The following is a 27973-nucleotide window of genomic DNA, read 5'->3' on the forward strand; positions in this document are numbered from 1 at the left end:
CTTTTCACAGTCTCACTGTATCACAGATTTTAAAGTTTTATATATCTGATTTTGTATCATGGGTTTTTCACTATATCATGACATTTTGCGGTATGTAGGTATTTTTATATATTTTAATTATTTTGTGGTAAAATAAGCATTTTCTAGCCTAAAAAATTGAAAGCTATAAAAATATCAATTAAAACATATCAGTATTCACTGGTGAGTATCCACATAGAATTTTATATGTTGTTAAAATTAAGTAGGTTTAGCCTGACCAGGCGGTGGCGCAGTGGATAGAGCATTGGACTGGGATGTGGAGGACCCAGGTTCGAGACTCTGAGGTCGCCAGCTTGAGCACGGGCTTATCTGGCCAGGGTCCAGCAAGGGGTTACTCAGTCTGCTGAAGGCCCGCAGTCAAGGCACATATGAGAAAGCAATCAATGAACTAAGAAGTCGCAATGCGCAACAAAAAACTAATGATTGATGCTTCTCATCTGTCTCCATTCCTGTGTCTGTCCCTGTCTATCCCTCTGACTCTCTCTGTCTCTGTAAAAAAATAAATAAATAAAAATAAAAAAACTTGATAAAAAAAATTAAGTAGGTTTAAGAGTGTAGAAAGTGTTTAAGAGTATAGAAAGTATAAGAGTGTGGGAAAGGTTTATAAGAGTGTGGGGAGGGTTTATAAAGCCTTAAAAATATATATAAATAATAAAATAAATATACGGTCACTACGTTGTGGATTTTCACTTAACCCCTGTGATAGACAAGGGACCACTCACTGTATATCAGGAATGAGGTGTGATATTATTATACATCATACAAATTCACATAAGTTCTAGTCAAGTTTGCTAACTTCCATCCTGCTGATTCCACTATTCACTTATTAGATTTACATTGCTTGAGCCATCAGCAATATATTTGTATAATAGACATTTTCATTTGCCTTCAACAACAACACGGGTTTTTCTTTCTATTTCATGGGGATTTCTCAGCCTCAGTGCTGGTATGTCCTAATTTTTTTGGACTTTCATATATTGGGATGCCTGAGGGCTCAGTGTTCAAATCTTTTCTACCTATTTCACTTCCTAGGCAATCTTATCTGTTCCTATGTCTTTAAATACTATCTCTACCACTCTATGTCTCAGCCTAGACCTTCTCTGAACTATAGGTTTGTATTATCCCTTTGCCTGCCAGGCATACCCATTTTGATGCCTGCTTTAGTCTAGGTTCTTAAGAAAACAGCCTAAGAGAAGAGCTTACTGTGAAAATTGTATTGTGATGTAATCCCAGGAAAAGTCAACAGGGTGAACGGGAGGTGAAGCAGGGAAGGAGAGAACAAATGCAGTAGTTGTTACTGAGCTGTCTACAGCTCTTAGTCTCACTGACCATCTTCAGAGTAAGTGGTATGAATACCTCATCTTCGCCTCACCATGGGGTAGGAGGGAGAAGACTTCAGATCCCCCTCTCCCTCTGGTCAGTTTACACCGTAGAGCATCCATTTGACATTTCTAGGCTCCAGAAACAACCACAGAGAAGTCCAGCTCTAAACCAGGAATCCTGGCCCTGCAAACAGGCTTATAAACTGAGCTTGCCACAATGACTGATTAGGCATCTCAAACCTAACGTGTCCCAGAACAGACTTTTAATTTCCCCCAAACATGTTCTTAGAATTGTCCTCACCTTAGAGAGTTGCTGAGGCCATAGTGTCCCTGCTTTCCTGTTCGCACTACTTCACTCAGTTCTCAACACAGCAGCCAGACCATGCGAGGCAGCTTATGTCACCTCCCTGCTCAGAATCACCCTTCTCGCTCTATTTAAATGTCAAAGAGGCATTGTGTCTGCAACTTAATTTTTTTTTTAAGATTTTATTTATTCATTTTAGGAGAGAGAGAGAGAGAGAGAGAGAGAGAGAGAGAGAGAGAGATGGGAGTGGGGAGGGGGGAGGGGGGAGGCGGGGAACAGGAAGGAAGCATCAACTCCCATATGTGCCTTGACCAGGCAAGCCCAGGGGTTTTTTTTTGAACCAGCGACCTTAGTGTTCCAAGTCAATGCTTTAGCCACTGTGCCACCACAGGTCAGGCTGCAACTTAATTTTAAACAATTCAGAAAAAATGGCAAAAGTATTACAGATACATGTATATACACATTTGGGTAGACAGCCAGATATCTGGCCCAGAATGTCAACAGTGCTGAGAAAACTTCAAGTAGTTTTTGCCAGGTTTCTCCACTGTAGTTACTATTTTTTTCCACTTCCCATACCCTATTCCTTGGAAGTGAGTCAACAGTTTCAGCATTCTTTAGGGGTAGCAGGTTGGGATTACACTTCACATCCTGGAGGGGGGACAATCTACATACATTATTTGTAATTCTCCAATATGGTTTGTCTCTTCTTCCATATTTATTTACATCAGTGTGGGCTCATGTATATTTACCATATTTTTCACTCCATAAGACACACCTAGGGTTTTAAGGAGAAAGATAAGAAAAAAAATATTCTGAACCAAATGGTGTGTTAAAATATTTAATAAAATACCGTCTTTTTCACTCCATAAGATGCACAGGCATTTCCCCCTCCACTTTTTTGGGAAAAAAAAAGTGTGTCTTGAACAAAAAATATGTTGTTTGGTCTTAGCAGCTCTTTTAAATGGACTTCTTTGTTCCTTTGACATGCCCCCACTGTATTGTTTTTTGAATTCTTGCTTCCTTTCTTGTACTATAAGATGCTCCAGGTTCATCATGTAGTTTTGCTGCCCTACCGCTAGAATCATCCATTTCTCAAAGGAACCCTAGTTCCTTTTATTTGCAGAATGCTATTTACAAACCATGATCGGAGCCCTCTCAGAGAACACATAATATATACTAATCCATGTATACTCCTTTCATAATTGTTTCTGTGTCTACCCATCTGTGTATGAGAGTTCATATTGATATCTGTGACTCTATTCCGGTAATTTTTGATTGAACACTGAGTATTACACATGAAAAGTGACAGTCTCGATGAGATTGTCATCCTCCAGAGGATTTACCCTGTCTTCTACCTGGCAGCTAGATTAAGAGCAGATAACAATTTACTAAAAAGGCTGACCTCATGAGATTGTTTCAGACTTACTTATTCCTTTTTACTGAATTTATCGGGGTGACACTAACAAAATTATACAGGTTTCAGGTGCACAGTTCCACAACACATCATCAGTACACCCCACTGTGTCATGTGCTCACCCAAGTCCAGTCTCTGTCCATCACCATTTATCTCCCCTCCGCCCCCACCCCACCCCGGCAGTCACCCCAGTTGTCTGTTTCAGACGTTCCTTGACACTTGCTCCGCACAGGTTTCATTCTCACGCCTAGGGTAGAGCCTTTCAGTGTTTATATTGAGATTGCGGGTGATTACAAGAGCACCTCCCGCTTGGCGTGTTCTGTGACCCAATTTTTACTCCCTATCACAGTGAGTTTGCTGAGAATTCCATTTACCTTCTGGTGTCATTTGACTGTATTTCTTGGTCTTTGGCTCTGCCAGTCGAAGAATCAGCAGATGTTTGGGGAAATCAACTGGAATTAAATGTCAGGCACAATATTTTGCATTTCTCCTCCTTTTTTATTGCTTTAATTTGTATAGTAAGTAGCGTCACTTTTATAACTTATTTCCAAGTCCTAGTGAGCAACTGGATTTAGAAAACCGGAGGAAAATGAGGAGTAGAGGATAGCTACTCATTTTATCTGGATAGCCAGATTTTTTTCTTTTCTTTTCTTTTTTTTTTTTTTTACATAGAGTCAGAGATATGGACAGACCGAAGGGAGAGAGATGAGAAGCATCAACTCTTTGTTGCAGCTCCTTAGTTATTCAATAATTGCTTTCTCATCTGTGCCTTAACTGGGGGGCTCCAACAGAGTGAGTGACCCCTTGCTCAAACCAGCGACCCCACGCTCAAGCTGGTGAGCCTGTCCTCAAGCTCAAGCTGGTGACCGCAGGGTTTCGAACCTGGGTCCTCTGCGTCCCAGTCCGACGCTCTATCCCCTGTGCCACCACCTGGTCAGCCATGACTAGCCAGGTCTTTAGTAATGCAGTTCACCAGGATAGAGAATTCAGGAGGAAGACATGGGTGCATGTATTAAGTTCATGACTTTGAGTTTACCTTTAGGACACAGGGTAGAAATATATATTAAGCAATTGGCTCTTAAAATTGATTCTTATGAGAGATGGCTAAACGTCAGATATAAATTTGATCATTCTCCTTTTCTTTTTCACTTTTTAAATTCCCCAAAGAGCAGTAATTGATTGTACACTTTTCTTCCTACTCACTCTTCAACCTATCATGTCACTGCCTTCAAGCTCCTCTACTTTTACATGAACCTCAGGATTTTATTTCCAGACTTCCAAACTGTTTTCCTTTCTGCTGCTTCTTTCCTCCTTTTAATCTTAGACTCTTTATAAAGTAGGGAGATAATCATGCCATTCCCTGGTTCAAAGGCCCTAATGGCCTCCCATTATCTTGAAAGCAAAATGCAGAAAAAGATCTCCCATCACACCTAGAACTTTTGTTTTATAGATGACACTAAACCCCAGAGTTTAAGTGCCTGTTTATTATCACATTCAACTGTCTTTTCTTGTACTTCATTTTTATTTCCACCTTACTCTTCATTTTTTAAGGACACATTCCAGTCATTATTTTCGTAACACTTCAACTATGGGCGGGAACCTGTTTCCCCTTCAGGAGCACTTAGCGCAGCGCCTGACACTGAATACTTATTGAATGAATGAATGACCAAGCAGCACACTCCACATTATTTCTTATACCTTGCTTCTGTGCCTTTGTTAACTATTTCCTTCCTGCCTTTATGCCCCTACCTCACCCTTCAAAACTCAAGTCTCAGGAGCTCCACAAAACTTCCCCTTTTCTTTCCAATCATTATTGAACCCTACCTCCTCTGGGCTCTTGTCTGCCTTTATGATTACCTTGAGCTTTGTGTTTTCTGTATACATCAGCCTTAATCATTATTCAATACATACTTTGTTGGGACAGTATACATGTTTGTATACAAACTTTGTGTACACTATAAAACCTTTAAATGCCTTGCACATAGTAATTTAACAGTGTGTTGGACTGCAATATTAATTGGGAAATTATAGGGGCATTCAAATTAAATGATAGTAGCAGAATTTTAACAAACAGTTAATAACAGAAAGACAATTTAAATTTAAATTTTATTTTTTTTTGTATTTTTCTGAAGCTGGAAACGGGGAGGCAGATAGACACAGTCCCGCATGCCCCCGACCGGGATCCACCCAGCACGCCCACCAGGGGGCGATGCTCTGCCCATCCTGGCATCGCTCTGTTGGGACCAGAGCCACTCTAGCGCCTGAGGCAGAGGCCAAGGAGCCATCCTCAGCGCCCAGGCAAACTTTGCTCCTATGGAGCCTTGGCTGTGGGAGGGGAAGAGAGAGACAGAGAGGAAAGAGAGGGGGAGGGGTGGAGAAGCAGATGGGCGCTTCTCCTGTGTGCCCTGGCTGGGAATCGAACCTGGGACTTCCGCACGCCAGGCTGCCGTTCTACCACTGAGCCAACCAGCCAGGGCCTGAACTTTTATTTTTTTAAAAACTTTCTGGAACGCTGAGGTCCCTGGTTCAAAAGCCCGGGCTTGCCTGGTCAAGGCACATATGGAAGTTGATGCTTCCTGCTCCTCTCTCTGTTCTTTCTATCTCTTTCCTCTCTCTGTCTCTTTCTCTCTCTGTGTCTCCTCTCTTTAAAAAAATGAATAAAAATGTAAAAAATAAAATAAAAAAATATATATAGTAGTAGAGAAATCTTCACACTTTGACTTACACAGTTTTTTTATTCTACATATTTAGAAGCTGTGATTAAGTGGTAGTATGGAAGAAGTGACTGCAAACCACTAAAGTTTATAGGCTGCATTATTGAGAGCAAAACAAATCCATATTTTCTGTGAACATCACAGGAACATAAAAACTCCTTCTCATTAGAAAAACCAAAACTAGGCCAGAAAAATTTTTTTTTTGATAAAATGGGGCACTGGAGTAATGTAGTCAATAAATTTAATACCAGAATAGCATAGTATTTTTACACGAGATTTAACGATAGCTAGCACTAGCATAAGCTAGAACTCTCTAGCTGTGAGCAGATAAGTGTATATCAGAGTGAATGCCAATTAAATATGAAAAAATTTTAAGTTTTCCCTACATTATCTAAAACAACTTCTTTATATGTAATAGGTAATTTGGGCTCACTAAAAATTTGAGATTATAATACTAATATATTTCTAAATTCTGATTTTACACCCTACAGCATTGATTTTTGTAATATCTGGCAAGGTTCTTAATATTGTTATACATTTCTTACAATGATAAAACACTCCTTTTGTAGAACATATTTGAATAAGACTAGAGTTTTTCTTACATTGTAGCAGATACAAATTTCTTTCCATTGTTGCTGACATTCAGTAAAACTTTTATTTACATTGAACATTTTCCCACAACACACAGGATTCCTCCTCAGAATTTTCTTAAGTTTAGTAATGTCTGAACTCTAAGTTAAACTTTCATTATGAAAATTGAATCAATGTTTTCTTTCCATAGTTTTTTTTTTAATGTAGCACAAGAGTTGAGCACTGATTAAAACCTTTTTCATAATCAATAGTATTTCTATTTTTCTGGTATAGTGTCTTTGGTAGTGAATAAAGTTGGTGTATACACTAAAGGTTTTCCCACATTCGTCTCATTTAGACTGTCTTGGCCAGAATGGACTTGCTCGTGATCAATTAGTTCAGAGAGTTGGGTAAAGTTCCTGCTGCATTGGCGACACCTGTGGGGTTTCTCCCTGGCGTGAATTCTCTGATGTCCAATAAGATCAGTACATGTGCTGAAGGCTTTTTCACATGTGTCACATTTATATGGCTTTTCCCCACTGTGGACTCTCTGATGGTTGATGAGATCAGAGCGCCGACTAAAGTTTTTGCCACATTGATCACACGGATACGGTTTCTCTCCGGTGTGGGTCCTCTGGTGTAGGATAAGAGCCGAGCACTGACTGAACGCCTTCCCACACTCATTACACTTATATGGTTTTTCTCCAGTGTGGATTCTCTGATGTTTGATGAGGTCTGAGTTCTGGCTGAAACTTTTGCTGCACTGTGTGCACGGGTACGGTTTATCTCCAGTGTGGACTCTCTGGTGAAGAATCAGGTCGGAACTCTGACTGAAGGCTTTCTCACAACCATCACAGTGATAGGGCTTTTCTCCAGAATGGATTCTCTGATGCTTAGTGAGGTCTGAGCTTTGACTGAAGCTTCTAGTGCACTGATCGCATGCATACGGTTTCTCTCCAGTGTGGATTCTCTGATGTTTGACAAGGTCTGAACGACGACTAAAACTTTTAGTACAATCACTACATGGATAGGGTTTCTCCCCAGTGTGGATTCTCTGATGGAGAATAAGGTTGGAGCTCTGACTAAAGGTTTTCCCACATTTGTCACATTCATAGGGTTTCTCACCTGTGTGAATCCTATGGTGTTTAACAAGATCTGATCTTCGACTAAACATCTTACTGCACTGGTTACATGGGTAAGGCTTCTCTCCAGTGTGAATTCGCTGATGATTAATAAGATCTGAAAGTCTACTGAAGGCTTTGCTACATTGATTACATGGATAGGGTTTCTCTCCTGTGTGAATTCTCTGGTGCAGAATAAGGACTGAGCTCTGAATAAAAGCCTTCCCGCAGTCATTACATTTATAGGGCTTCTCTCCAGTGTGGATCCTTCGATGTTTAATAAGGTCTGAGTTCTGAATGAAACTTTTGCTACACTGATTGCACGGGTACGGTTTCTCCCCAGTGTGGATCCTCTGATGGAGAATCAGATCTGAGCTCTGACTGAAGGCTTTCCCACACACCTCACATTTATATGGTTTTTCACCGGTATGGATTCTTTGATGTTTTATAACATCAGAACTCTGACTAAAATGTTTGTTACACTGGTTACATGTATAAGGCTTCTCTCCAGTATGGATTCTCTGATGTTTAACCAGGTCTGAGCGCTGGCTAAAACTTTTACTACAGAGACTGCACTGATAGGGTTTCTCTCCTGTATGGATTCTCTGATGTATAATAAGATATGAGCTCTGACTGAAAGGTTTCCCACATTCATTGCATTTATACGGTTTCTCACCAGTGTGGACTCTTTGATGTTTAATAAGGTCTGAGCTCTGACTGAAACTTTTAATACACCAATTACAATGATAGGGTTTCTCCCCAGTATGAATTCTCTGATGCAGAACCAGAGCTGAGCTCACACTAAATGCCTTTCCACACTTATCACATTCATAGGGTTTTTCCCAATGGGTTCTTTGATGCCTAATAAGGCCTGTACTCCAAGCAAAGCTTCGTCCACATTCATCACAGTTACGTTGTCTTCTTTTAAAGAGGTTCTGATCGTTTTCATTTAATTTATCCCCAAATTCACAGAAGTCTCTGCATTTGGAGTCCTGGAGAACATTGTCTTTGAGGCTGCCAGGCTCTTCAGTCAATGGTTCAGTTTTTTCTGTAATTCTCTCCTCTGAAGCCAGCTCTCCAAACTTGGACTTAGTCTCACTATCTAGAATAATAAACAAAATCCAAATGGAATGTGTTCTCCCGACTGTAAGAAAGTTTCAGGTGCAACAGATCACTATTTACCTATAAAATGGTAATCACAATATGGGAGTACTACAAAACACAAAATTATCCTTGGAGAGGGAGGGGGAAGAAATCAGTAAGTAATGGATCACAGTCACCACTTAGAGAAGTGGCTGGCCAGATTTGGTTTGTATGTGTTTGCCACAGGAGATCTGGGAAAACTGAAGCCTAATCCCAGTGATGAGGAAAGTCTCACTAAATTACAGCTGATACATCAGCAGTGTATGGACATCGGTAAGGTAAGCAGTTTGAAAGAGTGGGTGTGGGTGAGGGGAAGTGGGAGAAGGATCAGCAATCAGGAGGGTATAGCAACTAGGCTGGCCAGAGGCTGCCATTAGGACAAAGAAAGGAGCATCATGCCCAGGAATGGTCAAGACAGAATCCTAAATTTAAAAATAGGCCTTTTGGCCTGATTATCACCAAGGAAGTAGCCAAGAATGCATGACCCCTTTTTTGGAACAGCTACATTCATTGACCAAACTTATTTATAAGGTGTGTAAACCAAGAAAAAGTTAGAAAGGTGGGGTCAGAAACCCTTGTTGAGTTGAGTTTTGAAAAGGCTGGTCCTGTGCTCAGAAATCCCAGATGCCTGTGATGGTGGCAGCGTGAGAGCTCCGTGACTTTCTGGATTGCCAGCCCACTGTTACGGGCACACCACTGTCAGACTGCAGGTGGTCTAGACAGCTGAAAACATGGCACAGGCTAGTTTTAAAGGCAAATGTCCAAGATCCCAGGCCTCCAAGTGGGGTTTACAATATATGTAGAATTAAAATATATGGCAAAAATAGTACAATGGGAGGGAGGTAAATAGAACTAAAATATTACAAGGTCTTTGGATTATCCTAGAAATAGTAAATTAAGATAAACAAATAAATATGTATGTTGTAATTTCTAAGGCAGCCTTTTTCAATCAAGGTTCTATAAGAAAATAAAACAGAAAAGAATTTAATGACTATTTTCCTAATTCTCCGCAAAATGGTAACATAGCTAGTACCACAACAGATGCACAGTAGAGACAGTAATACATTACTTACAGCGGGTGCCTTAGAGTACGTGGGCTTCATTCTCTCACAGAATCACATCTGAGAAAGGCTGTTATGAGGTAACCATTAAATAACAATAAAGCAATGTATAAACAATAAATCAGTAGAAAAATGTTATCCCTGGCTGGATAGCTCAGTTGGTTAAAGCATCACCCTGAAGCACAGAGGTTGCCAATTCAATCCCTGGTCAGAGCACATACAGGAGCATATCAATGTTTCTGTCTCTCTCTCCCTTCTTCTCTCTCTCTCTCTTTCTCTCTCCCTCAAATCAATACAATAAACATAAAAAGAAAAAACTAAAAACAAAAATAAATATTATAAAATCAGACTGAAAAGGAGTCAAAAGAAATGACAAAATGAGATAAATAAAAACAAATAAGGAGATGGTAGATTTAAATCTAAACATCAACTATATTATATGTAAATTAACTATTCCAACAAAAAGCAAAGACAAATGAACAGCTAACATCATACTTAATGGTTAAATAATGAATGCTTTTCTTCTAGGAACAAGGGAGGAAAGCAATAATGCCTCTCTTACCACTTCTATTCAACATTGTATAACTTCTTTTCAATACTCCTAGCCAATGCAATAAAGATAAAAAAATAATTGAAACATACAAATAAAAAAGTCAAATTGTCTTCACTTACAGACGACACACATATAGAAAATCCTAAAGTGTCTCAAAAAAGCTATTAGAACTTATAAATGAGTTTATTACAACAATATATAAAAACCAATTGTATTTCTACATACTAGCAATAAACAACTTAAAACATGTTAATCAACTGTATCAAAAAATGAAATACTTTGAAACAAATTCAACAAAATATATGCGACATTTGTATAATTAAAACTGTAAGACATTGCTATGTAAAATTAAAGACCTCGTAACCAGAAATATATGCTATCATTTATGAATAGAAAGATTTAATATTGTTAAGATGGTAGAATTCTCTCCAAATTGATCCATAGATTCAATGCAACCCCAATCAAAATCTCGGCAGGCTTTTTTGTAGAAACTGACAAAGTGATTCTAAATCTTTATGTAGAAAGGCACAGAAGAATCTGAACAATTTTGAAAAAGAACAAAATTTAAGAAGTTACACTATTTGATTGCAAGCTTTAGTAAAAAGCTACAGAAATCAAGCTATGCCAGTGTGATAATGGCATAAAGACACACATACCCATTAATGGAATAGAACAGAGTAAATAAATAGATCTAAACATAGATGTACAATTGATCTCCAACAAAGTTGTGAAATAATTCAATGGTAAAAGGACAGTCTCTTTAACAAAACGTGACCAAAATTATCCTCAATTCTTATGCTATACACAAAAATTAACTATAAATGTAATAAAAACCTAAACGTAAAAGCTAAAACTATATAACTTCTAGAAGAAAGCACAGATGACCAAAATTAATGCATAGAACTTGAGAAAATAAGTTTGCATTGTTTAAGCACTCAGTCTGTGATATTTTGTTATGGCAGACCTAGCAGACAAATATGGTATGTTTTTAAACTTTATACATTTGTGAAATTATTCCACATGTATTTTGTGACTTTCTTTTTTTGATCAATATTATGTTTGGAAGATTCATCTATATTCATGTGTATAACTGTAGTACATTCATGTTCACTACTATAGTGTGACATATGCCACAATTTATTTACCCTTTCTCCTTCAATGGATGATAACATTTGCTATTACAAACAATGCCAATATGAAGATGCCAGGATCTCTATCTCGGTGCACATATCCAGGTGTTTCTCTAGGTTATAAAACCTTAGGATCAGAATTGTTGGGTCTTTCTTTTTTTTTTTTTTAAAGATTTTATTTATTGATTTTAGAGAGGTGGGAGTAGGGAGAGGAACAAGAAACATCAACTCGCAGTAGTTGCTTCTTTTTTTGCAGTCAGACAGACTCCCGCATGCGCCCGACCGGGATCCACCAGCACGCCCACCGGTGGGGATGCTCTGCCCATCCGGGGCTTCTCTCTGTTGCAACCAGAGCCACTCTAGTGCCTGGGGCAGAGGCCACAGAGCCATCCCCAGCGCCCAGGCCATCTTTTGCTCCAATGGAGCCTTGGCTGCGGGAGGGGAAGAGAGAGACAGAGAGGAAGGAGAGGGGGAGGGGTGGAGAAGCAGATGGGCGCCTCTCCTGTGTGCCCTGGCCAGGAATCGAACCCGGGACTTCCGCACGCCAGGCCGACACTCTACCACTGAGCCAACCGACCAGGGCCTGTTGGGTCTTTCTTAAAAATTTTAATTTATTGTGTTTACATGGATTCAAGTGTCCCACTGAATATAACTCACTCACCCTCCACCCCTGTGTCTCTTTTTATACCCCTTTTGCCCCCCTCCCCTAACTAAAATTGTTGGGTCTACAACTAGATATTTTTAAATGATTAAACCAATTCACACTTCCATCAGTAGTGTTAACATTGCTCTATATTCTAACTAACATTAAGTCTCTTTTTTTAACCCACTGCTTTAGGCTCTTATCTCTATCACTACATTGAAACTAAAATTATTAAAGTCCCTAGTAAGCTCTATCTTGACAAGTCCAATGATCAATTATTGATCTTATTCTTAATTTATCTGACATAGTTGATTACTCTCAAGGCATTTGCTTTCTTCTTGCTAACTTACCTTTCTCCTATTCTCCATACAACAGTCAGAGTGATCTTTACATGTTATTATCCTATATAGAGTTCCAGTGGATTCCCATTAAACTGGGAATAAATTTCAAATTCTTCCTATGGCTTAGAAGGTTCCATGATCTGGCCCTTTCTACCCTCATTTCATTCCATCACCTCTATTACCTGTTTAGCCCAGGCTCACTCTGTTCCTGATATATTTAGGGACCTCTTGATTTGTTATTCCCTCTGCCTGGAATACTTTTCTCTTGAATAGTCACATGGCTTGTTCTCTCACTTCATTTATATCTCCAACCGTTCTTTACCACCTCAGAGAGGTACAACGCATGATGAGCCCTGAATTTTGAGGCAACAGATACCAGAGCAGGTCCTAGTTTGCTCTTGGGCACTAACAGAGACTTAATGCTTGACCACAGAGTGCCAAATGACTATTACAAACTGACCAATGTGTACTAGTTGTTATTTAATCCACCAAATCATAAAATTGGACATAGAAACCTATATTCCACTGTAAAAGCAAGTCTGGAAGATAAGTAAATCCTATGTGCTGGTGACTCAGATTATCATAGCGCCTGTTCCTGTTTCCCCTATCTATATACCTCAATCTATATTCATGGCCTGATGCATATTCCCTACTACCAGTTAACAGAGATTGAAAAGGTACAGATTTACTTTCATTGTTGGTTTACAGATGTGTCTACCCATGTGTAGGCACAGGCTGAAAGCAAATAGCTTTCACTTAAACCCAGCTGTGGTCTCAAACATGCCAGTGAAGGTAAATCTTCCTAGTGGGCAGAATTTAGATACACAACCAGTTAGTTGTCCACTTTTCACTGAAGGAACATAGCCTAAGATACATGTCTATATTGACTGATGGGTAGTGACTAATGGGTTATCTGATTAAGTAGGTACCTGGAAAGAATAAGACTAGAAGACTAGTAATAAGGATTCTGGAGGAAAAGTACGAGGATGGACCTCCTAGAATGAGCAAAGAATGAATATATTTCTGTCCCATGTGAATCCTCAACAAAGGACATCCACTGTGGAGAAGCCTCCTAGTCACATGGACATGATGATTCACAGTATGAATGCCAGTCAACCTTTTTACCAATGTTTGCCCAATGAACTCAGGTACAAAGTGGTCATAGCAACAGGGATGAAAGCTATGCATGGGCTCAACTGTATAGACTTCCAGCCTGACCTGTGGTGGTGCAGTGGATCAAGTGTCAACCTGGATCGCTGAGGTCACTGGTTCAAAACCCTGGGCTTGCCCAGTGAAGGCACACATGGGAGTTGATGCTTCCTATTCTTACCTCCTTTCTTTCTCTCTCTCTCTCTCTCTCTCTCTCTCTCTCTCTCTGCCTCTCTTCTCTAAAATGAATAAAAAATAATAATAACCCCCCCCAAAAACCCCCAATATAGGCCCTGGCCAGTTGGCTCAGTGGTAGAGCATCAGCCTGGCGTGCAGGAGCCCCAGGTTCGATTCCTGGCCAGGGCACAGATTAGAGGTGCCCATCTGCTTCTCCACCCCTCCCCCTCTCCTTCCTCTCTGTCTCTCTCTTCCTCTCCCACAGCCAAGGCTCCATTGGAGCAAAGTTGGCCTGGGCGCTGAGGATGGCTCTGTGGCCTCTGCCTCAGGCACTAGAATGGCTCTGGTTGCGGCAGAGCAACACCCCAGATGGGCAGAGCATCACCCCCTGGTGGGCATGCCGGGTGGATCCCGGTCAGGCGCATGTGGGAGTCTGTCTGACTTCCTCTCCCTTTCCAACTTCAGAAAAAATAAAAAGAAAAAAAAACCCCAATATGGACTTCCACTCATCAAGTCTGATATGCCTATAACCACTGCTATGTACCCTACCCACAAAAGGCAATACTAAGCCAGTACCATTACCTGAAGATGAACTAGCCATCCACTTGGGGCCAGATTCATTACATTTGACCCCTTCTATCATAGAAAGGGCAGCAATTTGTTTTCAAAGGACTAAATACATAGTCCAGACACGAATTTGCATTGACTAAGAATACCATGGCTATATTTATTCCCCTGGTAATCCATTCAGTATTGCCTCCACAGTAGTCATTTTATAGGAAAGGAACTACAGCAATGAGCTCACACCTATGTAAATCAAAGGTCTTACTACATGCACCATCATCCAGACACAAACTGCAGTAATGGTGAAATTATTAGCTGAAGTTTATTTTGGTATCAGTTAGGCAACACCACCAAGTGTGGGGTGGTGTTGTACAGGATGCAATACACCTTAAACCAGAGGAAAACAAACAGTATTATCTTCCCTGGGCCAGGGTATAGGAGCCAAGGGTGAAGGAATAGTAAGAATGTCTCCTCTCTCACTGATTAACTAATAATCCAGTTATATTATGTTTGCTTCATATCGCCATAAGCTTGGGTTCTCAGGCTCCAAAACTTTTAACTACTGCCCTACAATAAATAAGCAAAATGACTTGAAAAAATTTTAAAGGGGGACATACCAAGCACTGACAGATTGGTGACAAGGTGATTATAATGGGGGAAAAAATGGATGATTTGGGGGACTTAGCAAAGAGGAAGGAATTTCATGAGAATCTGATTGCCAGAATTCACAGTAAACGCATATGACTATACTTGCAGCACTAACGATATGGTACAGCCTAATGGAGTGAGGGGTAAGCAATGAGGAATACCAATAGCACTTGAAGACACTAACATAACAATGGTAACACTCCTCTCCCCAAAACCATGGAGAAAGATACAATACATTGCTTCTCACCTGACAGAAGGTGGTGGTCTTGAGATTCACAATTGGACTGTATCTCCATGGGCTGCAACCGGACACTTGACATCTCAGGGAGCAACTGGAGAATTACCATTTCCTCAGTAAGTGGGGGTCTGCGACCTGGAGGCTACTGGGCACCACCGGGTTTGGAAGGGCACCATTGCAGACTGGAGATATAATTTCTGACCCCAGACCACCAGAAACATCCTCTAGATATGAAAGAAATAAAGGAGAAAACAAAATCTCATTTAGTTAATTAAGCTTCCTCTCTCATCATCCAGGAGTCAGGTATTGCCCTTCTTGGCGTATATTCTCCATTTCAAGTCCAGAGATCTTCAAACATCATTGGGGTTTAAAGCTAGCAAAATAAAGATATAACTTGAAAGTCAAGGCAGGAGAATTTTGCCCCAGTGGTTAACACTGTTACTCGCATCCCTTCCTAAATGACTCACTCTACCGACCCATCATCACGATCTGCCTTTCCCTCCTTCCCTCCCTCCAGCCCTCACACGTTCGGTTGCTCTTTTCAGGCACGGTCAGCTGATTCACGTGGATGTATCCACGCTTCCGATTCCACCCACCCCCAGTTTCCGACGTTCATTCAGTTGAAGCCCAGGGCCAGCAAAGGCTGACCGGATACCAACAGCACTCTGGGCCAAGAACCGAACCAGCTCGCCAAGCCTAGGAGCCGCGCCCAGGGGCGACCCCGGGTGGCCTTGACTCTCCATGGCCTTAAGAAGCAGCGCACGGATCGCTGGCAGCGCTGCGAGGCCGCTGGAGGGGCGAGATCCCCCGAGAGCCGGCATCACCCATTCTTCGACGGGTGCTCCAGACCGCTGTCAAGCCTCGCAAGCTGCGAACCCGACATCGCGGGGTCGCCTCCAGGAATCCCGGAGGACTGCAGCACTGTGGGGCCGGGCCTCGCGTTGCGCACGCGCGGGGCGGCGGCAGGGGCGGCGTGGCGGGGAGGGGCGGGTGGCTGAGATTTAACACCTCAGCGTCCGCGGGACTGACCCCAGCCGAGCCGTAGCGAGGGATCTGGTGTGCCAGCGACAGACCCCTCGCCCTGCCTGCCAGTTCGTGATGCGAATGTTAGGAAACAACCTTCGGGAACACCCCCTGGGGCAGGGTAGGTTTCCTGACTACAGAGGAGTTTTTCCTTAGTTACCTCTGTTATTCCCCACCCCCGCATTAGATTGGCTGGTGTGCTTCCGTTCTAACATTCATTCTGCCCCGCCCCCCCTGGCTGGGAACGCCTCTTAAGCCCCTCGAAACCTTGCTAAAGTACTTATTGCTGGGCCCCACCAACTCAGCAGGTCTGGGGAGGTAGCCCAGGTTCTCGGGTGATCCTGCTGCTGCTAATTTCAAAACCCTGGGCTTGCCCGGTCAAGGCACATTTGGGAGTTGATGCTTCCTGCTGCTACCCCCCTTCTCTCTCTCTCTCTGGCTTTGAATACCACTGCAGTAAAAATAAGTAATGCTCAGCAATGAATCCTTGAATTGCTGGGAAGCTGGTTTTCTATTCTGCCATCAAGAAAGGGAATGGAGTCTCCTTCTAAAAAAACTTTGCTTGCCAGTTCAGTCCTCATGACTTAAGGGTCAGGGCGGGGGGAGGGGGGGCGAAATTGGGGGCAGAGGAAGGTGCAGAGCATTAGGATATTACTTTTTCTTGGAAATATCTTGGGAAATAAAGGGGGAATTAGGAGAATTGAGTCAAGTGAGACATGGGACTTGGGTTAAGATGCTTGGAAGAAAAGGTACAGGTATGAGAAAATGGCTGCCAGAACTGGTGGTTTAAGGTAGAGGAAGAGGGCTTCCTGGTCCAGCCTAAGACCCTCTTGCTATATATGAAATCTTCAGGATGTAAGAATGAGACCCTGATATACCTGTAAGGAACTTGTTTGGGTCCAGCCCTCCCAAGTAGCGAGGTGCAAATAATTTGTTTTAGAAAGAGCTTTACTCAGGTATAAAAGACATACAACAATCAGCAAATATTTAAGGTATATAATTTTATTAGTTTTGTCATAAGCATACAACTGTGAAATCACCACAATCAAAATAGTGAACACATCCAGAAACGCTGCAAGTTTTCTCCTTCCCTTGGAAATCCCTCCCTCTCCTCCCTCAACCCCCAACCAGTGCTCTGCTTTCTGATACCATGTTATTTTTCTCCTTTTGGACTTAATTCAATGGAAGCATACAGAATGCACTCTTTTTGGGTCAGACTTCTTTCACTTATTTTGAGATTTTTCTATAGTGCTGTGTGTATCACTAGTCCATTTCCCTTTGTTGTTGAATATTCCATTGGATGTATATGCCATAATTTATCTATTCACGAGTTGATGGGTATTTGGGTTCAGTTTTTTACTATAAAGATACTATGAATATTCATGTATAAATTTTTATATGGACATTTTTCTCCTTACATGGTAGGTGTATATTTAACGTTTGCAGAAACTGCCTCAGTTTTCAGAGTGGCTTAATCATTTTGCATTCCTATCAGTAGTGTATGAGAATGCCAAAAGTTGACATACCATTTTTTTTTTTTTTATTATAGAGACAGAGAGAGGGATAGATAGGGACAGACAGGAATGAAGAGAGATGAGAAGCATCAATCATTAGTTTTTCGTTGTGACACCTTAGTTGTTCATTGATTGCTTTCTCATATGTGCCTTGACCGCGGGCCTTCAGCAGACCCAGTAACCCCTTGCTCGAGCCAGCGACCTTGGGTTGAAGCTAGTGAGCTTTTTCTCAAACTAGATGAGCCCGCACTCAAGCTGGCAACCTCGGGGTCTCGAACCTGGGTCCTCGGCATCCCAGTTCGACACTCTATCCACTGCACCACCGCCTGGTCAGGCGACATACCATTTTTTTACAGGTTTTCAGTAAAACAGAATGAGAAAGTTATCAAAAGTTAATTCTCATTTTATTGTTCATATATTTTAAATTTTTTAATATTGATATTTTAGAGAGAGGAAGGGGGGAGAGAGAGAGAGAGAGAAACATCAATTTGTTGTCCCACATATTTATATGCTCATTGGTTGATTCTTGTGTGTACCCTGACCCAGGATGGAACCTGCAACCTTGGCATCTGGGGACAATGCTCTAACCAACTACAGGCCAGGGTTATTGTTCATATTTTTTATTTTTTAAAAAATTATTCTTACTAAAGAAGACCCACATTTCATATAATACTGGTTTGGTGGTGATGAACTCCTTTAGTTTTTTCTTGTTTGAGAAACTTTTATCCTTCAATTCTAAATGATAGCTCTGTTGGGTAGAGTAATCTTGGTTGTAGGTCCTTGCTTTTCATCACCAATGTTCTACCTGATTCCTCTTTCCTTTTCCTCTTGGGGAAAACTAGGCCAAATTAACAAATGTCTGATTTAGGCATAGATTTTAGAGAAGTGGTTCTTAATTTTTTTGAGATAATGGTGAAAACTATGGACTTTTCCCTCAGAAAGTTGAACATAAAGATCCACATGTGAACTTTTTCTTGTCATATATTATACTGTATTGGAAATAAATTTCATTTGATTACTTAAACTATATAAGCAATTTTCACAAAGAATGAATTTTAATGTAAATATCAATTTCCAGTTCTAGATAAAAAAAGGGACATAAATTCAAATTGTGAAGGCACATAAAAAGATTAGCTTTTCTTTTGATCAAATCAGTATTAACAACTAGACTGCTGTTTGTTTTGAACAAGACATCTTGTTCAAATAATGGATAATATGACATTTTTGACATGTTAATGCGCATGCCCCATTAACTTTGACTTTTAAAAACAGAACCATTGTTATCTGACTTGTAGTGGCACAGTGGATAGTGTTGATCTGGGTGGGATGTTAAAGTCCCATGTTTGAAACCTCAAGGTCGCCAGCTTGAGCATAGATCATCTGGCTTGAATGCAGGCTTACCAGCTTGAGTGCAAGGTCTCTGGATCATCAATATGATCCCATGGTCGCTGGTTTGAAGCCCAAGGTTGCTGGCTTGAGCAAGGGGTCCCTGGCTCAGCTGGAGCACCCCCCAGACCCCCAAGCAATCAATGAACAACTAAAGTGCTACAACTACAAGTTGATGCTTCTCATCTCTCTACTTTCCTGTCCGTGTCTCTCTCTACTTGCAATAAATAAATAGATAAATAAATACAGAACCACTGTTGAAAAATCAGATTCAGGAGAAAAAAAAAAAAGAAAAGGATTGGCCACTATAATCAGAGTTCCCAAAATTCACTTTGACAGAGATGGGTAGGTTTGTATAAAAAACACCAGACTTCCCCAGACTTTTAAAGTTGAATTCTGATCAGATTATTTCCTTTATCTTCAATCAATGAGCTCATTGGCATCAATTTGAAAAGTGTTCAATTCTAAGTAACTGAAAATCAAGTCACAGCAGTTTAAACAACTCTTGGTTTGTAGTTATCACATTGTCATAGGTTGAACTGTGTTCCTAAAAAAGATATGTTCAAGTCTTAACCTTTGGTACCTGCAGATGTGACTTTATTTGGAAATAACATCTTTGTAGATGTAATCAAGATAAGGTCATACTGGATTAAGGTGCTCCCTAATCCAGTGACTGGTATCCTTACATTGATAAAGAGAGGTAAATTCAGACACAGACCAGACTTTCAGAGAGGAGAGGTGCCATGTGTTCATGGAGGCAGAGATTATAGTAATGCATGTACAAGGCAAAGAACACCAAGGATTGCCAGCAACCACCAGAAGTTAGAGATAGGTTTGGCACAGATTCTTTAAAGGGAGCATGACCCTGCCAGCACCTTTATTAGATCTGTATAAAGCCACTCTGTTTGTGGTACCAGAAGTGGGATGCTACTATAATACCTAAAAATGTAGATGTGTATTTGGAAGTGGGTAATGGCTAGAGGCTAGACGAGTTTTAAGGCTCATAATAAAAGAAAAGAATCCTAGGATGCCTTGAAGAGATTGTTAGTAGAAACATGGACATTAAAGGCAATTCTGGCAAGGGTTCAGAAAGAAGTGAAAAGGACTCAGAAAGAAGTGAGAATGGTTGTCCATCTTAGAAAATACATACATTGTCATTAACAGAATGTTGCTAGAAATAATGAACATTAAAGATATTTCTGGGCCTGACTGGGCGGTGGCGCAGTGGATAGAGCGTCGGTCTGCGATGCAAAAGACCCAGGTTCGAGAACCCGAGGTCGCCAGCTTGAGCGAGGGCTCATCTGGTTTGAGCAAAAGCTCACCAGTTTGGACCCAAGGTGGCTGGCTCAAGCAAGGGGTTACTCGGTCTGCTGTAGCCCCACGGTCAAGGCACATATGAGAAAGTAATCAATGAACAATTAAGGTGTTGCAATGCGCACCAAAAAACTAATGATTGCTGCTTCTCATCTCTCTCTGTTCCTATCTGTCCCTGTCTATCCCTCTCTCTGACTCTCTCTCTGTCTCTGTAAAGTAAAAAAAAAAAAAAGATATTTCTGGTGAGGACTCTGATAGAACAAGGAAAACATTGTTGGAAAATGGAGAAAAGGTGATCCTTGTTATAACATAGCAGAAACTGAATCATATTCTGCTGTTGGGTGGAAAATGAAGGTTGTAAAAATTTGAACCTGAACATTTAGCTGAGGAGATTTGCAAGCTTGGTGTGCAAAGTGTGGCCTCCATTTTCCTTTCTGGTTATGGTGAAAAATGAAAGGAAAGAAATAAGTTGAGAATAGAACTGCTAAGCAAAAACAAGCCAGCACTTAATGATTTGGAAAATGCTCAGCCTATGCAGACAGCATGCTGTGGAGACAAGGCCGTGATGACAGTTTGACAAACTTTTGGTAAAGAGATTAGGTGTGAAATGGCCTTTTGGCTTTTTTATGTTTGAACCATCTGGGCTCTCCTTCTCTGAGCAGCTCCTCTATCTGCTCTTCCTCTTCACACCCCCAAACATCAGTATTTCACAATTCTGTTTCTTTCTCACAGTATCTCCCTTGGAGATTTCATCTCCTTCCCCATCTTCAATCTAATTTTCAGATGTATCAAATCTTGCTTAGTTCAGATTTCTAACTGGCTGTGCACTTTCTCTCATCTCTCTTGCCCTTTAATCTACTTTACACAGCACATACTGCCATATGATGCCCAAAGTAAACTTCTGGCTATGTAATGATCTGCACCGATTATTAACTGCATCCCTAACTCCTGAGCCTCGCGTTTGAAACTCTCCAAACCTGACCGCAACCTATCCCTTAGCTGGGCTAATTCTCGACCATGCCCTGAACTTGCCACTGCCCTGCTCGCGTTCCTGCCGCTCCCCACTTAGGAACATGGCGCTTCCTTAAATCGACATTTTCGTTATTCTTCAGGGCTCAGTTTGAGTAGTGCATTCTACGAGAAAATTATTCTGACCTCTCGCTCTGCAGCCCCCTCCATGCCCTTGCACCCCACGGCAGGGTCTATCCGCCGTGCACCGTCGCCTCGTCTTTCCCGGGTCCCGTAACTTCTCGGGCTGGCACAGCAAGTCAATGTGTTTGCGGTGTGTGATGATGCTCCAGTCCCTCTTCCCAAAATTTGAGACCTTAGGTTCTATTTTTATCTTGATGCTATTCTAAGCTCAGCGCTCTCTCTATTTTTAAAAATTTCCTCTTTCAGTCGACCATCAACTGTTCTGCCTTGGAACTGTCCCACCAAGTGCCCCCCCGCCCCAGAGACTCGCTGGTTGCTCCCAACCCCGACTGCCTTTTCCCAGCCCTGCGCCAGCCGCGCGCCGGCTACAGAGCTGCGGTCGTCCGGGCGTCCTAGAGGGGCGCGCCCGCCCACTTCCGGCGCATGCGACTCACGCCGGCCTTGCTCCCCTCTCCTCTCCCTCCAGTCCTTACATCTGGCGGAGTGATGGGTGAGTGAGCTGGTTTGTCATCGTGGTCGTAGGTGCTTCCCAAACTGCAACTGTCCAGTGTCACCCTCTCCCCCCGCCGCGTGGCATGGGCTGCCTGGGCTGCTTCTCGTGGGCAGAGCCTGCGGCTGCACCAGGTAGCCGTTTCTCGACGCTACTACCCGCCACTCCATCAGTCGGTCCATCCTTTTTTGTGTTTGTCCGTTTATCCGCCCATTCCCCCACTCTTGGGTCCACTGACACTGAGCACTTTCGGCGCTTTATGACGAAGGATTCGGAGACGCAGCGATGGAACCGTCCCGCGCAGCGAAGCTCGCTCTTGAGTCAGGACTCAGCCCTCCGCTTTGACTTCCAGTCTCGCATTGATGGTTATCAGTCACTCTCAGAGTACTTTCTGCGTTCCTATTTGTAGTTATCACTATTAAATTAGGTAATTATGTGTGGTTTCTCTTTACGATAACAATTCATTTTTTTAAGTTTTGTAATGGCAAGGACACTGTCTTGTTTACACCTCTGCTCAGCGTCTAGCACCGTGCCTGCATAAAGGAAGCACTCAATTAATATTGTTAAATCTGTGAAAAACCAGGCCATCCTCGAAAAAGACCCTTGGTTTGGTGCGGAAGGCAGATGTGAAAAGGCAATCCAGCAGAGTGCACATTTAAAGCTAGGGACTCTGGAGGCCCTGGATGGTTGGCTCAGTGGTAGAGCGTTGGCCTGGCGTGCGGGGCACCCAGGTTCGATTCCCGGCCAGGGCACACAGGAGAAGCGCCCATTTGCTTCTCCACCCCCACCCCCTCCTTCCTCTCTGTCTCTCTCTTCCCCTCCCGCAGCCAAGGCTCCATTGGAGCAAAGACCACCAGGACGCTGGGGATGGCTCCTTGGCCTCTGCCCCAGGCGCTAGAGTGGCTCTGGTCTCAGCAGAGTGACGCCCTGGAGGGGCAGAGCATCGCCCCCTGGTGGGCAGAGCGTCGCCCCATGGTGGGCGTGCCGGGTGGATCCCGGTCGGGCGCATGCGGGAGTCTGTCTGACTGTCTCTCCCCGTTTCCAGCTTCAGAAAGAGAAAATTAAAAAAAAATAAAAATAAAAAATAAAATAAAGCTAGGGACTCTGGAGTCAGACATTTTGGTTTCAAAATAATTCAGACTACATCACTTACAAGCCATATGACCTGGGGTAAATTACAGAGCTTCTCTGTTTCTCTTTAGTGAAACTCCAGGAGATATAGGAGATAGAAAATAGAGTATTGTTAAGATGAAATAAAAATTCAGTGTTTTTTGTTACAATTAAGTAAGCAAACAGTGCAGACACAAAACAGGTAACCTCTGGGTTGCTAGCTGGGACCAGAAAGGGCTGTATCCAAGCTCAGTGCCTCCCAACCCCTTAAAGTGTTAGGCTACTGTTTATGGAGACAGCTCCATAAACAACTGACACTTAAATCTAGACTTCTGGTCCAACGCTGTCCCCAAGGACTTCTTGTTTACTTAGTATGGGACAGCAGCAGGTAAACAAAACAAAACAGGGATAAGCCTGGGGGATTTAGGACTATCCTATGGAACGCTGATGTAAAGGAGGGTGGATCAGTGAAGAAGGAACAGACAATATTTTATGATAAAACTTCCCTTCACCCTACACGCCACAGAGGACAAGTTGATGAGGCATAATATTTATAATAAGAATTGAATATTAGCCCTGGCCGGTTGGCTCAGTGGTAGAGTGTCGGCCTGGTGTGTGGAAGTCCTGGGTTCGATTCCCGGCCAGGGCACACAGGAGAAGCGCCCATCTGCTTCTCCACCCCTCCCCCTCTCCCTCTCTGTCTCTCTCTTCCCCTCCCGCAGCCAAGGCTCCGTTGGAGCCAAGATGGCCCAGGCGCTGGGGATGGCTCCATGGCCTCTGCCTCAAGTGCTAGAGTGGCTCTGGTCGCAACAGAGCGACGCCCCGGAGGGGCAGAGCATCGCCCCCTGGTGGGTGTGCCGGGTGAATCCTGGTCAGGCGCATGTGGGAGTCTATCTGACTGCCTCCCCGTTTCCAGCTTCAGAAAAAATACAAAAAAATAAATATCACAAACCTATTGAAATTAAAAGGCAAGATAGATGACATAGACCAGTGAGTCCTAAGTGAAAGGTACACATCAATGTAATGTAAACCTTGGCAAATGCTGTAAACACATCAACACACAGATCTGATGATGCCTTGTCATGGGATTTCTTGTATGTCAATTGTCACATAATAACTAAAGAAATGTATTTAGTATGTTTCTAATACTAAAAAAAAGAAAATTTGGCCCTGGCCGGTTGGCTCAGTGGTAGAGCGTCAGCCTGGCGTGCAGGAGTCTCGGGTTCGATTCCCAGCCAGGGCACACAGGAGAAGTGCCCATCTGCTTCTCCACCCCTCCCCCTCTCCTTCCTCTCTGTCTCTCTGTTCCCCTCCCACAGCCAAGGCTCCATTGGAGCAAAGTTGGCGGGGCGCTGAGGATGGCTCTATGGCCTCTGCCTCAGGCGCTAGAATGGCTCTGGTTGCAATAGAGCGACACCCCAGATGGGCGGAGCATCACCCCCTGGTGGGCATGCGGGGTGGATCCCGGGCGGGCGCATGCGGGAGTCTGTCTGACTGCCTCTCCCTTTCCAACTTCGGAAAAATATAAAAAGAAAGAAGAAAAAAAAATTTCCCAAAGTTTCTCTGTGTTTAAGTAAGTGTGTATGGAGCATCCCATAAATCTGACTAAGTAAGCCCAGTTTAGGAAATGCTGTTTAGTAGGCATCTCATATCTAACGTTCTTCATTAGCTCCATAAATACCACCACCCTTTCATCAACCAGAGCCAGCCAGAGACTTGTGTCCTTGATTCCTCTCTCTTCCAAATCTTTATCCAGTGTGTCCCTAAGTCTTGTCAAATCTCCCACCTTTATATCTTTTGGCTTACATAGCCCAGGCCCTCATTGCCCAAATGATTGCAACAGAAACCTTCCCATCTCTATACTCCACACCACTCTCTGTGCTAGACAGACCCTCCAGCCATCCTTGTGGCCTTGGGGATCAAATGTAAACTACCGTAACATTTCAGACCCCTGGTGGCCTGGCTCTTCCTCTAGGTGCATTCTCTCACTATTCCTCAACTCTGTTATCAGCTGTGGCCCAGTTATTGTTTTTTTGTTTTGTTTTGTTTTTTAAACCTGGCTGTTCAACAGAAGGATTTGTGGCACTTACTGAAGCCTCATGGAGATTCTGACATCAATAAAATCTGTTGTGGGATTCATGCTCCATGGCTGATTCTGCACCATAGCCAGGGGTGACAGTCACTATTCTGGCCTAAATCACCTTAAGTTTCCTCAGTGGGTCACATCCTCTAATACGTATTCTTGTCTTTGCCTGAATGACTTTATTCTACATCTCCAGCTGGCTCACTCATATCAGACTCTGCTGAGATGCCTTCCCCAGGTAGGCAGCTGCCCCAGTCTTGTCTTTCCCTATGCTACCTTGTTTGCTTCTTGCCATCCCTGATTTATCACATTGTTCTTGTTTACCTGTTTCTTTCCCATACTAAATAAACTAGAAGTCCTTGGGGACAGACCTTTTAATCCTGAGAGTCTTGTTCAGTATACTGCCTAGCAAGTAGCTCAAGTATTTCTTGAAATAATGAATTCATTTGAATGAGATTCTGACTCCAGCTGCCCGGCCCTGTTTTTCTAGGGTTTTTCCTTTTGTATATCCTTTGAATCATATTGCTGGTACGTACTTGATTACTTCTAGGACACAGCTCATAGCCAAGGAATGATCTGGAAGAAATGACATCTATGGGAGCACTAAGTCTCTGAGTACCCAGCTCCAGCCCTTGGAGAACAAGTGTCAGTGCACGAGTGAGAGGAGCCCCGGGCTTTCCATGAAAGAAGTGAGGAGCCACAGGCCATTTAGTGTTAAGGATGAGGTGAGAGCCTTCATCTGTGGTATGGTTCATTTTCTTAATGACAGTCACTTGCAGCAATCACTAAATAGTGTGGAAAGGACGCCTTTGTTTTGTTTTGTTTTGGGGTTTTTTGGTTGTTTTTTTTACAGAGACAGAGAGAGGGATAGATAGGGACAGACAGGAACGGAGAGAGATGAGAAGCATCAATCATCAGTTTTTTTTGTTGCGACACCATAGTTGTTCATTGATTGCTTTCTCATATGTGCCTTGACCGTGGGGCTACAGCAGACCGAGTAACCTCTTGCTCAAGCCAGCGATCTTGAGTCCAAGCTGGTGAGCCTTGCTCAAACCAGATGAGCCCGTGCTCAAGCTGGCGACCTCGGGGTCTCGAACCTGGTTCCTCCACATCCCAGTCCAATGCTCTAGTGGAAAGGATTCCTTGACTAAAAATATTCTTCCATCGGCTCTACCTAGAATCTGAAATCCCAATATAATTTCTAACTTTGGGTTAAGAATTAAGGTCTCTAATTAAATTCCCCAATAATGTCCATAATATTTAAAGACCACTATTCTTTTCTTTTACTCTGGTCCCACTGGCAAGGCAGTCCCTGAGATGGACATGAGTAATGTATCAGTAACAGAACCCCCATCTTGAAGATGGAAAGTATAATATTAAGAATTATTGACTATTATAAGGGGTAAATTAATAAGTGATTAAAAACTCTAATATTACAGGAGTAACACATATAGGGAGTCTCCTGGGCTGCGGCAGAGCACCATGCGAGGAGCAAATCTGCAAGAAGGTGCCACCTCTTCCCTCTCCCCTGCCAGAGCCGAGATACAGGTCTTGTTGGAGAGGGTAGCCGTGGTCCACTAGATAATGTTCATTGAAATGTTGTGTTGGCAGAACTTGCCGGGAAGCTGCTCTTTGGGGTGCCAAGGGAAGCCATTCATGGCATACAGTGGAGGGTTTGTGTGCTGTTGTGCAGAACTCTCTGAGAAGCTACCCTCTGGGTGCCAGGAACCCTCTGGGGGGAGGTGCCGTGGCACAGAACTTGCTGGGAAGCCACCCGTATGAATAGAGCCTCTGAAACCAGTTGGAGGCAAGCACTTCTGGGTGCCCCACGTGCTGCAGGAACAAACAGCAAACAGAACCAGGAGAAAAGTGCCCTTCCTCCTTCCAGGGTCCCTCCCACTCGCCTCTGCTGGTACAGCTCACATGGTGCCAGCTGGCCAGGGGAAACTGTTCCAGGATGGCAGGCAGGGCATTGACGGGTGGGTTTGAGGCAGAGAGGCAATAAATTGGTAGCTGGCACAGATGTCAAGGATTAGAACCAAAAGGACTTTTTGTTATTGGCAAAATCATCCCTGTGAGCCGCAAATACATCAGGCTTATTAACTTGTTCTCATTAAACTTTTGTCATATCTAATTACCCTTCTGGTTTCATCTTCACCAAACAGTCTTATTAACTTCCCATGGCTTAGCTAAAATAAGAAAATACATTAATTCAGTCTGGTCTGTGTGGTGGTTACATTACTCATTAATTTCCAGTCAGGTTTTATCTCTCAGTTTTATGAACTTGGCTAATGAGAGTCTACCCCAAAAGGTAAATCTGTTCATTATGATGATAATACTAGGTTTATGAGGCCACAGGGTCAAAGGCCAGACACTGGACCTTGGCGATTCACCAAAGGAATCCATACACCGAGGCTTCCTGGGAAACTCCCTCTCAGCCTTCCCCACACGTCTTTAGCCAAGTGAGCTCACTTAAATATCTGCATCAAGCAGGAGCTACACTAAAATGAATTGTTAGAAATCATCTCTTCATGTCCCTTGCCTTGAAGAAGGCAAATGTCTCAATTATTTAGGGTAGATTATTTCTACTTTCTTATTTTAAGGTCTTGAGGAATAGAGACTCTGCTATAATTTCTGAAGTCTTTGTTGGAATTTTTTTTTTTTTTTTTTTTTTTTTTGCATTTTTCTGAAGCTGGAAATGGGGAGAGACAGTCAGACAGACTCCCGCATGCGCCCGACCGGGCTCCACCCGGCACGCCCACCAGGGGCG

At 42.7% G+C, this 27973-nt stretch overlaps 1 protein-coding gene across 5 annotated transcripts in view; it reads right to left on the reverse strand.

Moving 5' to 3' along the window:
* Nucleotides 1-3076: 3076 nt before the first annotated feature.
* The window catches only part of ZNF397 (zinc finger protein 397), a 44424-nt gene continuing 19527 nt past the window's right edge, over nucleotides 3077-27973 (reverse strand). The window contains exons 1-4 of one of the 5 annotated variants that reach the window (XR_010727484.1): nucleotides 15728-16078; nucleotides 15141-15355; nucleotides 4363-8586; nucleotides 3077-4320 (exon numbers count right to left, since the gene is read on the reverse strand). Coding sequence is in view for 4 of the 5 variants with exons in the window: in XM_066246922.1 (XP_066103019.1) it covers nucleotides 6641-8586; nucleotides 15141-15240 (2046 nt within the window). In the remaining variant the exon portion in view is untranslated. Of the gene's footprint in view, nucleotides 8587-15140; nucleotides 15356-15655; nucleotides 15678-15727; nucleotides 16079-16160; nucleotides 16234-27973 lie in introns of those variants that run through there. The other 4 variants (XM_066246922.1, XM_066246921.1, XM_066246923.1 and 1 more) reach the window with 4 other exon arrangements.

This window comes from Saccopteryx bilineata, chromosome 11 (assembly GCF_036850765.1).
Source record: "Saccopteryx bilineata isolate mSacBil1 chromosome 11, mSacBil1_pri_phased_curated, whole genome shotgun sequence".
NCBI lineage: Eukaryota > Metazoa > Chordata > Mammalia > Chiroptera > Emballonuridae > Saccopteryx > Saccopteryx bilineata.